This window comes from Diplodia seriata (assembly GCF_021436955.1).
Source record: "Diplodia seriata strain FDS-637 chromosome Unknown scaffold_1, whole genome shotgun sequence".
Classification (NCBI taxonomy): Eukaryota; Fungi; Ascomycota; class Dothideomycetes; order Botryosphaeriales; family Botryosphaeriaceae; genus Diplodia; species Diplodia seriata.
In genome coordinates, this window is record NW_027117308.1 from 3733704 (window position 1) to 3747101 (window position 13398).

At 57.2% G+C, this 13398-nt stretch overlaps 6 protein-coding genes across 6 annotated transcripts; 3 read left to right on the forward strand and 3 right to left on the reverse strand.

Annotated features, from left to right (window-relative positions):
• Positions 1-795: 795 nt before the first annotated feature.
• GAL1_2 (galactokinase) lies at positions 796-2481 on the forward strand (the record flags this gene model as incomplete). The annotated part of the gene is made up of 3 exons (XM_066772573.1): positions 796-960; positions 1023-1480; positions 1530-2481. The coding sequence occupies 3 exons, from the start codon at positions 796-798 to the stop codon at positions 2479-2481; spliced, it is 1575 nt and encodes a 524-aa protein (XP_066637852.1).
• Positions 2482-3430: 949 nt separating this feature from the next.
• On the reverse strand, positions 3431-4113 carry SLS55_001072 (uncharacterized protein; the record flags this gene model as incomplete). The annotated part of the gene is made up of 2 exons (XM_066772574.1): positions 3431-3650; positions 3725-4113. 2 exons carry the CDS (start codon positions 4111-4113, stop codon positions 3431-3433), a joined length of 609 nt encoding a protein of 202 aa, XP_066637853.1.
• Positions 4114-4852: 739 nt separating this feature from the next.
• Positions 4853-5630, reverse strand: DPM1 (dolichol-P-mannose synthesis; the record flags this gene model as incomplete). The annotated part of the gene is made up of 2 exons (XM_066772575.1): positions 4853-5474; positions 5530-5630. The coding sequence occupies 2 exons, from the start codon at positions 5628-5630 to the stop codon at positions 4853-4855; spliced, it is 723 nt and encodes a 240-aa protein (XP_066637854.1).
• Positions 5631-6179: 549 nt separating this feature from the next.
• SLS55_001074 (uncharacterized protein) lies at positions 6180-7313 on the forward strand (the record flags this gene model as incomplete). Its single annotated transcript, XM_066772576.1, has 2 exons — positions 6180-6356; positions 6402-7313. The coding sequence occupies 2 exons, from the start codon at positions 6180-6182 to the stop codon at positions 7311-7313; spliced, it is 1089 nt and encodes a 362-aa protein (XP_066637855.1).
• Positions 7314-8028: 715 nt separating this feature from the next.
• On the forward strand, positions 8029-9060 carry SLS55_001075 (uncharacterized protein; the record flags this gene model as incomplete). Its single annotated transcript, XM_066772577.1, has 1 exon — positions 8029-9060. One exon carries the CDS (start codon positions 8029-8031, stop codon positions 9058-9060), a length of 1032 nt encoding a protein of 343 aa, XP_066637856.1.
• Positions 9061-9837: 777 nt separating this feature from the next.
• HOF1 (formin-binding protein) lies at positions 9838-12850 on the reverse strand (the record flags this gene model as incomplete). Its single annotated transcript, XM_066772578.1, has 8 exons — positions 9838-9978; positions 10864-11054; positions 11421-11537; positions 11685-11901; positions 11954-12052; positions 12102-12601; positions 12651-12755; positions 12805-12850. The coding sequence occupies 8 exons, from the start codon at positions 12848-12850 to the stop codon at positions 9838-9840; spliced, it is 1416 nt and encodes a 471-aa protein (XP_066637857.1).
• Between the last annotated feature and the right edge of the window lie 548 nt (positions 12851-13398).

The window sequence follows — 13398 nt, forward strand, 5'->3', positions numbered from 1 at the left end:
TGTCATGATGCGTTTGGTCCCACCACTGAATTGGGTAGCTGGATATCAGCGACACTATGCCACTGCCGGCCGATCGCTGGCGCTGGATTGGATGGTGCGGCCACCGATCCGGCTGCAAGCGTTTATTGCAGAGCAAGCCCATGCAGCCTGCAGGAACACGCAGGGAGCCGTTGCGCGCGCTCTAGAAAGCCGGCTTGCCCCAGGATATGCCTGCAGGGTGTGGGTCCATTCCCGCCGTCAATCTCTGCCAGCGGGAACCCTCCCAGGCCGAGCCATCTCCAGTGCAAAATGCGAAGCCGTGGCTCCATGCTCACCTGTCGAGGCGCGCATTGCGGAGCGTCTCCGCGATCATGCGATTGACAAAGGTTTTTGCTCGCGTTGTGGCTGAACCATGGCCCAAAGCGGAAGGTGGGCGACGGACTTCAGTTTGAGCAGAGTGCGCGGAGCTTTTCGCTGTGCAACAGGCGATGCGGATCTCAGCACGATCGCCCATTGCTATTGGCGCGCCCACCGGCGATGCGAGGCGGAAAGGGTCAACAAGCCGTTGGGGCGGGATGGCAGCGAGCGCGGCGACTCGGCGGCGGGGCAAGGCGGGGCAGCCGTGGAAGCGAGCTCGTGAGCATCACCGCAACCATTTGATGTCACCCAATTGCTTCGACGGCCCAGCTCCACCCAAATCTCTCCACAACCTGTGCCCCGCGGCTCCCCGTCCCTCCACAAACCCAGCCTTTGTCGCCTTTATATGCTTGCGTCACCCTCGACGTCCGTCAGTCGCACCACTACCCCGCCGACGCCATGGAAGTTCCAACCGCAAGCTCGCTGAAGGACATCTATCCCGAAGATGCCATTTCCGTCCAACAGAAGCGCTGGGAGCATCTCCTGGCCTCGTTCAAGGACAGCTACGGCAAGCAGGCCGATTTCGTGTCGCGTAGCCCCGGCCGCGTGAACATCATTGGCGAGGTACGTGCCAGCAAGCCGTCGTGGTCCCACCAGCACCGGATCATATGAGCTGACAGGCGTAGCACATTGACTACTCGCTCTACGAGGTCCTGCCCATGGCTGTGACCGCCGACGTCCTCATCGCTGTCGCTGTCCGTCCCGCATCCGAGGCCCCGCGAGTCCGCATCGCCAATGTCAACCCGGAGAAATTCCCCACACGCGAGTTTGAGATCCCCGCGCAGGGAGAGCTTCCGATCGACGCATCTGCACATGAATGGACAAATTACTTCAAGTCCGGACTGCGTGGCGCGGCTAAACTCTTGGCGAAGAAGAAGGGGAAGACTGACTTCGCATCGGTGGGCATGGACATCCTGCTCGATGGCACTGTTCCGGCTGGCGGTGGTCTGTCCAGCAGCGCCGCGTTCGTGTGCGCTAGTGCTCTCGCAGTCATGCGGGCAAACGGGGAGGAGAAAGTCGACCAAACGGAGCTTACTGAGCTGGCCATTGTTTCGGAGCGTGCCGTTGGTGTCAACTCTGGCGGGTAAGTGTCCACGCTCCACAAGCTGGGACGCCGCTAACGGTCACTGTAGCATGGACCAGTCTGCCTCTGTCTTCTCTCAGCGTGGGAGCGCCCTCTATGTCTCTTTCAAACCCAAGCTCTCCACGAGATCCGTGTCATTTCCCCACACAGATCCGGAGCTCACCTTCGTGATCGCCCAATCCTTCGTGGCTGCGGACAAGCATGTTACCGCACCTGTCTGCTACAACTTGCGCGTTGTCGAATGCACACTGGCCGCGGCATTCCTTCACGCTGCGTTCAGCCTCAAGAAGCCGCTGCCCGAGGACTCATCACCCCTGGGCATCAGCCTGCGAGGTTTCCAGGACACTTACTTCGAGGAGAAGGAGGGGAAGGCGGATAACACCCAGACACCGCTGCCGGAGTTCCAGAAGCAGCTGGAGCAACTTCTCACTCTGTGCGAAAACTACCTCACCCAGGAAGATGGATATACCCGCGAGCAGATTTCCGAGATGCTCGGCGTCAGCGTCGAGGAGCTCAAGCAACGCTTCGAGTCCAAGTTCTCCGTGCGTGCGGAGCGCTTCAAGCTCAAGCAGCGCGCCATGCACGTCTTCAGTGAATCCCTGCGCGTCGCTAGGTTCCTCGATCTGCTGGACAACCCTCCGGCCCCCAAGGACGGCAAGACGACCGAGTTGTTGCAGCAGCTTGGCGCGCTGATGAATGAGACTCAAGAGTCGTGCCGCGACCTATACGAATGCAGCTGCCCCGAGCTCGATGAGCTCTGCGAGTTGGCCCTTAGCGCTGGGGCCGTCGGCAGTAGGTTGACGGGCGCCGGCTGGGGGGGCTGCAGCGTGCATCTCGTACCCAAGGACAAGGTTGAGAAGGTCAAGGCCAAGTGGGTTGAGCGGTACTACAGAAAGAGGTGGCCCGACATCTCGGATGAGAAGCTCGAATCCGCTATCGTCGTCAGCAAGCCCGGTTCCGGCAGCTCGGTCTTGAGGGTCGTTGGCGATAATGTTGTCTGATGAGCTCTTGGACAAGGCTTGCATGCATGTATGGGCGGCATATAATTGTGGGTTTAAGTACACGTGGAAAAGACGGAGAGGCAAGGACAGGGTTATGCAGAGAAGATCTATATGATATTATACCCTACCCTTGTGTTCGTGCAATCATTCGGCTGTGTTGCCTGTCCTTCTGTGTCATTGGTGGCCTCATTGCTTGTGTAACTCCCAAAAAAAAGGTCCCAACCAACCAATAGCGCTCGAAGCATGGACGCGAGAAGACACCTCAGTCCTCCAAGCGCCAGAGTTTTCCACAAGCCTAGATATCAGAAATACGTGCGCACAACTGTTTTGATGTCTTTGAGTTCGTTGTTTCCATGAATTTTGAAAGTCGGTTCATGCAAAAACCACGACTGCCATTGCTATCATGCTGCTTCAGCAGGAAGACAAGAGTGCACTTCCAACTCGATGTAGTGCTGAATGGCAAGGCTGGAGCTTTGGCAAATGTCTTGTGCAGACTATTCCTGAAGCGGCTGGGTCTCCTTGCGAACCCATCTTGGTCTATGAGATAACCACCGTGGTAGTATCGTGGAGTATCTGGGGACTGAGGAAAAGACCACCAGGGAATACGAATATAGCTTGACCTGTGTGGAGGATAGGATGGCATAACAGAGCTCATACAGGGGAAGAGCACTGAAGCAAGCCAAAACCCGGTGTATCAATTAGAAGGGCGTGTATTTAAGTAGATCAACACCGGTACGATACGATGAAAGCTTTGATCATGTGAGTAGATGAATGTATCAACGAGAATCAGCGCAGATACAGCAAGAGTTTGATCGTTTACGATTTAGTTGTCAATTATGTGCGATGAGGAAGGACTGTGGTCTGTGTGCTAGGAGGGTTCAACGGATGCTCTCAGAAAAGGATGAGGGTCCGTTCAGAGCTTGTTGGATGCGGGCTCCAGTGGCTTGAATCACTGGGAGTTTGGCCCGTTGCCGGCCTCAACATCCGTATATGACTCCTCCTCCTCCTCCTCCTCCTCCTCAGGGTCTTCCTCGTTGAGAAGGGTGTACTCTGACACTATGCGCATCAGAGGACTACTCTTGGTGACGCTTTGACAATGCGCACAGCTGCAGGATCTTGTCGCCATCTTGTGTAGAAACTGCAAGCCAGCGAAATAAAGATGAATGATGCTGTAAAATGAGATTGTTAGCACGTCGGTTGTAGAAAAAGGGAGGGATAGAGAGCAGGGGCAGGTAAATCTTACAAGTTCACCAGCATGAACACCGTGCCGTATGTTCCCAAAATGACCAGCGAACCGTCGTCATACCGCCATGACTCTTTGGTCAGAGTGACCCAGCTCGCGACTAGGATTGAGAGTAGCGTAATAGCCAGCAAAACATCAGCGAAGAAGATGTTGGAGGCCGAAAGTTGCTGGATGGACGAGCCGCTGACAGCGATGCGGTCGCGGTAGAGGGTAAAGCAGCCAAGGACGACAGAGCCGGCGAGCGGCAACAAGCCAAGAGCGGGGAAAGCTTTGTGAGAGGCGATTCCATGGGCAAGGAGGAGGGGAAATGCCGGGAGAAAGGTGAAGATGGTGATGCGGCGCAGGAGGCTGGCGCTCAACACAGAGGGGGAGGAGCCTTTAGGGGGCATATTGAGTAGACTGGTCTTTGCTGGAGGGAAATACAGAATCTTGATGATGGGATGGTAATGGTGGACATCAAGTGTACCACGACAGTCCGGCTTATAAATACCCTGAGGCGGCTAGGCAGCAAAATTCGGCATCCTCGTGTTGATGCTCCAAGGAGCCGTCGGGTCACTCACACAGCCCCGCGGTGCTGCGACATCTACGTGCACATTGGAACTGGTCGAATATTTGTCTCTGAAGCCTCAAGGGAATATTCCCCGTCAACGGTTCGGGAAATGATGTGTGCAGTGGGAGCGTGTTCTGGGCTGTGCCGAATCCTTTGCGCGTTGCCGGTATTTCCTGATTGGTGCCCCTTGCACAGCCACCTGTTGGTGTAAGCCTGCGCTTCACGACGATCTCCAGGCTGTACAATAGCAGTGAATATAGACCCCAAGTATGTACTAGGAATGATCTTCGTGCAGATTCCCGAAATGTCAAAATGTGAAGCACACCAACGAACGGACATCCAATCCACAGACAGAACCACCACAACAGTAGGAACACGGACTACGCAAGCAGTCTCGTCAAGTGAAAGATGCTTGTGGACTGCAGCCACTGCACAGCCGGAACCGTGAAGTCCTGGTGGAAGCACTTTCATTTGCGCAAATGTGGATATTAGTAAGTTAACCGGCTCACCCAGTCCCACCGTGTCCTCCAACGCCGATCAGAATGCGTACGCCATACATACTCCTTCCAGCGGATATCTTAGACCTTGAGCCACAGATTGAGGACGCCCTTGGCGTACTCAACGATCTCGTCGCCACCCAGCTTGCTCTCTCCATACAGGCGGTCGACGAAGCTGATGGGGACCTCGGCAACAGAGAAACCCATGGCCTTTGCCCTGACCATCATCTCCATCTGGAAAGTGTAACCCTTGCTCTCGGTGCTGGTGATGACCTTTTGCAACACCTCCTTCTTGTACAGCCTGAAGCTGCCGGTCAAATCGCTCACGCCAGGGCGCAGCAGGGTGTCGGCGAACAGGTTGGCGCCGCGGCTGACAAACTTGCGCTTGAGGTCCCAGCCGTAGACGCCGCCGTTGCCGGCGTAGCGAGTGCCGGTGACAATGTCGTAGTTTTTCTCCTTCTGCACCCTGACCATCTCGGCGATGAACTTGGGGTGGTGGGAGAAGTCGGCGTCCATGATGATGACGTAGTTGCCGGTCGCGAACTGCAGGCCGTGGACGTAGGCCGTTCCCAGGCCAAGCTTGCCGGCGCGCGGCTTCAGCAGAACGCGCTCGGGGCTGTAGACTTTCTGGAGCTGCTTGGCCACGTCCTGGGTGCCGTCGGGGGAGCCATCGTCGACGATGACGATCTCCCAATCAAGGTTGCTGCAGAAGAGTCAGGGGAACGTGCCAACAGACCGGAGGCAGGCGACAGGCGTACTTCTCGGTGAAGGTCTTGGCCAGCAGCCAAGTGATGATGGGGAGGTTGCGGCGCTCGTTGTAGGTAGGGAGGAGCACCGAGTACTTGTTCTTGGACGCCATTGTAGGAGACGGGCTGGGAAAGAGCGTAGAGGAGTCAATTGGCGGGATAGTGAGCGACTGGCAGAGCGGGGCTGGAAGGTGGTCGGGACGGCCTGCGGATAGCTTGCAGAAGCTCGGGGTTGCGAGCGCTCAAGAGGACAGCGGAGCAACCGCGGCCACGACATAAAACGGGTGTCCCTCGATCGGCATTTCACTTTCGCATCCTCCGCCCATCGTCGCATTCCCACCGTAATCTCTCGACCGGCGCGCCACGCCCATGACCGCCACAGGGTCCGCCTACGTTCTTTAACTGGTTTCTTGACCGCAAACGTCGCTGCGGCCACCGCCATCAATGTCCGCACGCCGCACCCACCACCGGCACCACCGCACGAGCTACTTTCCCTAGAGTCCGCGACGCGTTCGCGCTCCACCAAGATGCCTTTGCAGCCCGCCGCACCAACGCGTCCGCGCGAGCGACCCCGCCCCCCGAACCCTGTCGCCGTGCAGAACGAACAACAGTGGATATTCACCGAAGAAGAGCTGTTGCACACACCCTCGATCGAGGATGGCATGGCGCCGGAGCAAGAGAAAGAAATGCGCTACAAGGGCATGACTTTCATATACCAGGTCGGCGCCATGTTGAAGCTGCCGCAGCTTACCCTGTCGACGGCTGGCGTGTTCCTGAACCGCTTCATCGTCCGCCGCTCTCTCGTCAGCAAGGACGGATACAAGGCGCTTCACCACTATGTACGTGCCCTTCCCAGCCTGAAAGCGCCTTTCTGATCGATTCAGCAAATCGCCGCCACATCCCTGTTCCTCGCAACGAAGGTGGAGGAGAACTGCCGTAAGATGAAAGAGCTGGTTGTTGCATGCTGCCGGGTCGCGCAGAAGAATCCGAATCTCCTCGTGGATGAACAGACAAAGGATTTCTGGCGGTGGCGCGACACCATCCTCTACAACGAAGACGTCCTGCTCGAAACCATCTGCTTCGACCTGACGATCGAGTCGCCACACAAGCTCCTGTTCGACATGTTAGTCTATCAAAATGTCGAGCACCACAAGCGGCTTCGGAACGCGGCCTGGAGCTTCATCAACGACAGCAACCTCACGCAGCTCTGCCTGCTCTTCACATCGCGAACGATAGCAGCGTCGGCACTGTACTGCGGGGCTCGTCTGTGCGAAGTGGCGTTCGAGGATGAGGATGGCAAGCCGTGGTGGGAAATCCAGCACGTCAAGCTGAGGGACATCAGGCGGGCGTGCAACTACATGGCCAACATCTACGAGAATGTCACGCCGCAGAAGGGCGGCGAGAGCATCTACGTAGGTCTACGGACCCCAGAGGACGGCGATCCCCTGTATGCGCAGACGAGGCTAAGGACATCGCAGACGCCCACGAGCCCTGCACCAAGCTCTGTCGGCATGGAGCGAACAAGCAGCGAGCAAGGCGTCAAGCGGTCGCGCGACGATATAACCAGAATAGAGAACGGAGACGGCGATGCCAATGGAAGTCGAAAGAACGAGGCCGAGACAGCGGAAGCGGTGAAGCACGAAGACAAGGAGATCGGAGCCGCACGAGAGCCGGATGCAAAACGTATCAGGACAGAGGCAAACGGGGCGGCAGCGGAAGCACAGGCGTCGGCGGAGGAAGGGAAGAGAACAGCCGCGGAAGAGGACCTCAGCGAAGAAGGAGAAGTGGAGGAATAGTGGCCCTGCGTGGAGACGACATCCAAACCCCCGGCCCCGGGCCCTGCTTTCAGCGCGAGGCGGAACCGCAACACCACCCACACAGATGTCGCGATAGGACAGGGGATTCCTGGGGTTAGTCAGAAGTATCAGGTGAGACATTTATATTATTGCATCAGCGCGGGCGTTAAGGTGGACACTGACAGCGGGGCGTTTGGGCCAATTTGCTGCGGAGACTCCATGGGGCGCGGCTTGGGTTTTGGAGGGAGCCCCTGGGGACATTCGAGGGCAGACGGTTAAATCAATGTACGAGTATCAACGCAGCGGCAGGAGGCCCTGAGTGCCACCGTTAGGAGAGCGGTGATCTGCTGTTGGGATTTTTTCACTGCCGGCTCCCGCAGCGGCCAATGGCAGGCGCCGATCGGGAGGGAGCCGGAGCCAGACCGAGGATAGCCGTGGGCGGGCGGCGTCGCGATAAGCATACCCTGCCGTCATCGCGCTTGTGGAGCGCCGGCGCGGCATTGCACACCATGATGCCCGCCCGCCAGGCAGATTACTGACCGATTACTCTTCTCGCGGTCCCGACCAAATCTCCATAAGGCCCGATATGCGCACTTGCCCCCGGCCTGGCGCTCTTTTTTTCTCTTCTCTCTAGCATTGCTGTAGACCTCAGCCTCCGTCCATACCTGCTCTCACCTCCCAATTGCTCCGTCCTCTGCTTAACAAGGCCGCCACAATGGTCAAGCAAGCATCCCCCTTCTTGCGGCTCCCCACCGAGATCCGCCTCATGATTTACGAGGAGCTGCTGCTCCCGCCTGCTTCCAGCGAGCCGTGCCCTCCCAGCGCCAAATTCGTCGCCCCAGTCTACCGCAAGGACGAGGACCACCAGCAGAACAACGCCTCGCACCACCTCCGCGCACCGCGCACCCTCCAAATCCGCACCCTCGACCCCGACAACACCGCCGCCGCCTCGTCCATCCTATCCTCCCCGAAATCCGCGCGGCCGCGCTACCACATCCGCGATGCCATGCGCACCCGCACCGTAACCACGACCTACGCACTCGCCAACAACCCGGGCCTGCACCCAGCCATTTTGCGCGCGTGCCGCCAGTGCCACGCCGAAGCCGCAGAGCTGCTGTACGGCGCCTACGTCTTCGACTTCGACACGCACGTCGAGGCCGTCGTGCCCTTTCTGTCGACCCTCACGCCGCTCGCCCGCGCCCGCGTCGCACGCATCGCCCTGGTCAAGCGCGCGCTGCCGTCTGTCAAAGAGTTCGATCGGGCCGAGTGGCGCGCCGCGTGCGAGTACATGGCGCGTGAACTCGCCGTGCCCGGCTTGACGCTCTCGCTGGGCGTTGTTGCGGGCAAGCCGCCGTCGTCGTCCGGCGCTGTTGGAGGGAGTGGGTGGGACGAGGTGCCCGCGCTTGCCGTCGAGCACTTCCGGCTCATCCAGCCGCGGAGCCTGGGGAGTCGCCCGTCGTCCGGCACGGCCACGCCGACGGACAACGGCGGTGGTGCGGCGGAAGATGCGAGCAAGGTGCTGAACGGAGATTTGTTGTACGGGTTAGGTTTGAAGGCAATCGCCGGCGTGGACTTCGAGTGGGTGGAGCAGCTGCTGTGGCTAAGGGGCTTGCGGGAGCTGCACGTCAAAGCCATCGTGGAGTACTGTCCGCCCCCCGTGAGCGAGACGATGGCGTTTTGGGTCAGCTTCTCCAAGAGCGTGGAGAAAGGCTTCAAGCAGTGGATTCGAGGCGTCATGTTGGTGTAGACGGACAAAGTGATGTTGTCTGGACGTTCATGTTATTTTTTCCTCTTCTTTACCCTCCTCTTCCGCTTTCTTCTTTATTTTTTGTTGACATGTTTATCTGCTTGGTGTTCGCGTTTTGTGTGTCATGGTTCGGAAAAAGTCAACGATGGGGCAGGTCGTTCGGATCGTGGCGTTCAATACTCTTTTACTTTTATATCAGTCAGTCGAGTTCAGGTTGCAAGGGAGTCAGTAGCGCTTACGGAGAAGTGTCTCTTAGAAGAGACGGGACATAGCTAGAGAACACTTGATATATCGTATATCCTGTGGTTATTGGTAAATAAAGTCACTTCGATGATCGACATACGACGGCACCCATGCTTTTCGCTGAACCTCAAAGCCGCAGCATTGTTGTGCATGATTTCATCTTGAAGCTTCTATGACGACGCAAGTCTCACATATTCAAAGATTCGGACACTGTATATGGTCGCAGTGTATCGCTTTGTCATGCCTGGCTCTAGCAGTATCGTAGAACAATGAAATTCGTGAAAAGGAGAAGATGGACGTCACCCCGCCGATACCGCTCCACCTACAAGGGAAAAAAAGCAACAATCTTGGGGGAATCCAACCGAACAAAAACAACCTCTTGAAATCATTACCAGAATCATGAGAGCGACCGTCAGCTTAACCATCGCTGAAATGCAAATGCAAACATGCCAAGGCTTCGTTATATGTACGTACGCAAGGGAGAGGCACAGTGTCCGAAGACACGTGGGAAGGGTATAAGTGGGTAAGAACTGCTCAGCAGTTTTGCAGATAGTTGCTGGGGACCAAGCCCAAGCGCCCAGCCTTGCTGAGGACTTCGGCTTCCCACCAGCCATCATCCTGCTCTCGGGTGATAGCAAGAACGTCGCCCTTGTTGAAGCTGAGTTCTTCCGGAATCTGTGCTTGATACATGTATAACGCGCGAGCTGCAAAGCTAGTCAGTACCAAAAAAAAAAAAAAAAAAAAACAAGGCGTTGAGGGACGTTTCTTACAGTAATGCATGATGGGAGCCCCAGTTGAAGTGTAGCGAGCATCTGCGGCAACGCTCCTGCTGCGGACACGGCCGACCTCGCCGCCGCCGCCGCCGCCTCCACCACCACCACCACCGTAGTAGCTCTGGGGACGAGCGCTGGAGCGTCCAGTTCTTTGGCTTCCACCGCCATAGCCGCCACCCTCACTAGGAGAAGGCGCGAGCACCATAGCACCTCCAGCGCTACTGGCAGGCCGTTGACTGGAGCCACCAAAGTGCGGTGCAGGAGAAGTAGCGCCCGTACGGGTACCGGGACGGCTGTATTGAGGCTGTGGTGAGGCTGCACGTTGCGCGTTGCCAGGCTCGCCTTGTCGAGAGTTCCAGCTGCCCCACTCGCGAGGCTTCACGGGGCTTGTCGACTGGGCACGAGGTCTATTACCGCCAGCAGGAGCAGCGTACGGGTTCGGAGATGTAGCCCGGTTATTGAAGCCAGGCCGGGGGCTAGTGGCTCTTGGACCAGGAGCTGGGCTGGTTCCACGAATATCCTGACTGCCACGGGTGCTCGGACGAGAGGATCCTCCGGATGCTCGAGGGTTGAACATGTTCTGTGTCTGCTTGACGTAGTTTTGGGTTGTCTGTTGCATCTGCTTTGCAGTATGAGCAGGTTGAGGTGCGCCCAAGCGGCTCATTGGCTGCTCGTAGGAAGGCGGGGGCATTCCACGAGAAGCGTTGCTGCTAGCGAGAGGCGCAGTTCCGGATGCAGAAGGAGCTGGGGTTGCAAGTCCTGCATACCGATCGGCCGTCATGCGTACAGAAGTTTGCTTAGATGGTGCTTTCAATTCTGCCAGGGCAGCAGCGATAGGGTCTTGCTCTTCAGCTGCTGGATTAGCGGAGTCGTTCCTCTTGTCAGGAGATGCAACATCGAAGACATTCTTTCCGACATTGAGCTGGAAATTGGCCCTGGGATCAACTGGATCTGCATCCGGCTCCGGGCTGGCAGAAACTGCATCATGGCTACCAAGAATGGGCGTACGAGCTTGGCGTCCGTAAGGAGGCCTTGAGCCTTCGCGAGCACTTGGCGCTGACCATGAGTTGCGTCCGGTAGGAGTAGTACTGGCCGGCGATCCGCTTTCCTCTGCCCTACTCTTCCTCTTGAACGGGCTACCGCCTTGGAAAAAGCCACTCTTTTTCTTCAACACACCTCTCTCACGAGGTGGTACGGGCGTGGTCTCGGCAACTGGATCGTCTGTTTGCTTGATAGGGGACGCCGGGCCGCTCGCAGGATCCGCACTAGTAAAAGAAGTCGGTGCCGAGAGGTCGCTGCGAGAGTCACGGCTGTCTGGACGGGCCGGGCTCGAAATCGACGAACCTCTCTCGGAACGAGCTATGCGGCAGAACTGAGTCATACCATCCGCAGGATAGGCGTTGTGGGGTATCTGAGGGATTTCCCCGTACTGGCTTTGGTACTGCTCCTGCATGGCCTGCGCTACAGCACGTGGGTCGGTCCTGGCTGACGGGGGAGGATCAATTGGTGAGGATGCGGGGACATTTCCATCCCTATGAGCCAACTCTCTAGCCAATGGATTATTTGGATCATGGTGAGATTCGAACAGTGATGGTTGCGGCGATGCACTTCGGAAAGCTGGGTTCATTGTACGGGCAAATTGAGCGACTGTATAGTTGTTGTCCTCGGAAGTCATGGATGCATCGTCGGCGGCATCCCCTCGGCAGAAGTCGATGAACTTGGGCGGATCCGGGATCTCCTGGCCAGTGCCGCAGTCGCGGATGAAGTTTGTAATGTCTTTTTCGACCTCACAGTCTTCAAGAGAGAGGCGTATCTTTTCAAGGGACTATAGGGTCCGTCAGTGTCTAGAAAGATCTCGAAGTAAACGTGTGGCTCACCGCATCATCGCTGACGCAAACCGTTGAAGCGATGTTGGCAAAAGCCCACAAGCTACTCTTCATGAAGTCGAGACGCTCTTCCTCGAAATCTTGGAAGTTCTGTGCTTCTGTTAGCCGCCGCCCATTCTGGTCTTGGGGACATACGCACATCGCACGCCTTCTTCCACTCTCGGTTCCATCGAGAAGTAGTCTCTTCCAATATCTTGACGGCCTGCTCGTACTCTTGACTGCTTCCAGATAATTGTACTTGGGTCTTTTCCAGCTTAGCCTTATTCTTCCGCTCCTCGTGGCCCATGACCATGTGCCCTTGAGCAAGGTAACCCTTGATCTTCAGACAGTCCTGCTCATACCGGTCTCTAGCCTTGTTGACCGCGGACGTCTGTTGCATCTTGACCTTCAAGAGCTTCTCGATTCCGGTCTGCACGATTTTCCTTCGCTCCTTTAGACCTCCTGTGAAAGCCGACAGTTGTTCCTCCAGCTCCGACTTCATCTGGCCTGCGATCTGCTGGTGTTGCTTGCCCATCAACTCGATCTCGGCGCGAACAACATCGAGGGACATTTTCAGAGTACCGGACTCTGACGAACCGAGCGGCTTGCGGGATAGGTTGAGGAGTTTGCGGGCATATTCCTCTTCGATGTGGGCGCGAGCTGTGAGGCGGTTAGCTGATGCAGCTGCCCGACGAGTCGGCCGACGAACCGGTGTAGAAAGACTTCAACTCATCGCCAGTGACCTTAGCACTGTGCATGCGCTCAAGGAGCGGAGTAACGCCAGCATCATCTTTACCCCAGAAGTTGTTCGCAACTAGCAACGGTAAGCAGCGATCATACCGGGGCGGACGGGGAGACCGAACACGACAGAGAGACCGACGGTGGGTCGCTCACGGTGGTCCCAGGCATGATGCCGGGATAGGATGGCGTCTAATCTGGTGTCAGGGCAGGTAGGGGAAGGGTCGTGAAAAGCAGCAGTGCAAAGTTTCTGCAGGGCGTAGCTGGTAATTAACAGAGAGGCAGGGGCGCTAGGTCGGCGGCGCGTGCCTGGGTTGGTGGAGCGTTTGGCAGCAACTGCTGTTCGCGCGTCGGGCTGCCAAGGCACAACATGCGCCTACGTTCGCCGGGTAACCAGCCACTGATTATCTCACCGGCCAGACGACTTCGCGCGGATATTACATATCGTGTCGTACCGTAACGCGCACGAGCTTTCATTTACGTAAGAATTCTCTCCGCTAGGATCGCGCGGCGTTTGTGAAAACGCGACCGTGCACAGCTTGCTAACTCAAACCGTTGTTATCACCACCAGAAGAACAGCATCAATAAGCAAAACGTCTAACGAGTGGGATGAGGTTAACCAGCCACTGACGCGCCGCGCCTCCTCCGCAGCCCACCGCCTCAGTCAGGCACGCACGCCCACGCTCTTCCTCGGGCTGGTGCATGGCCGGCACTTCTGG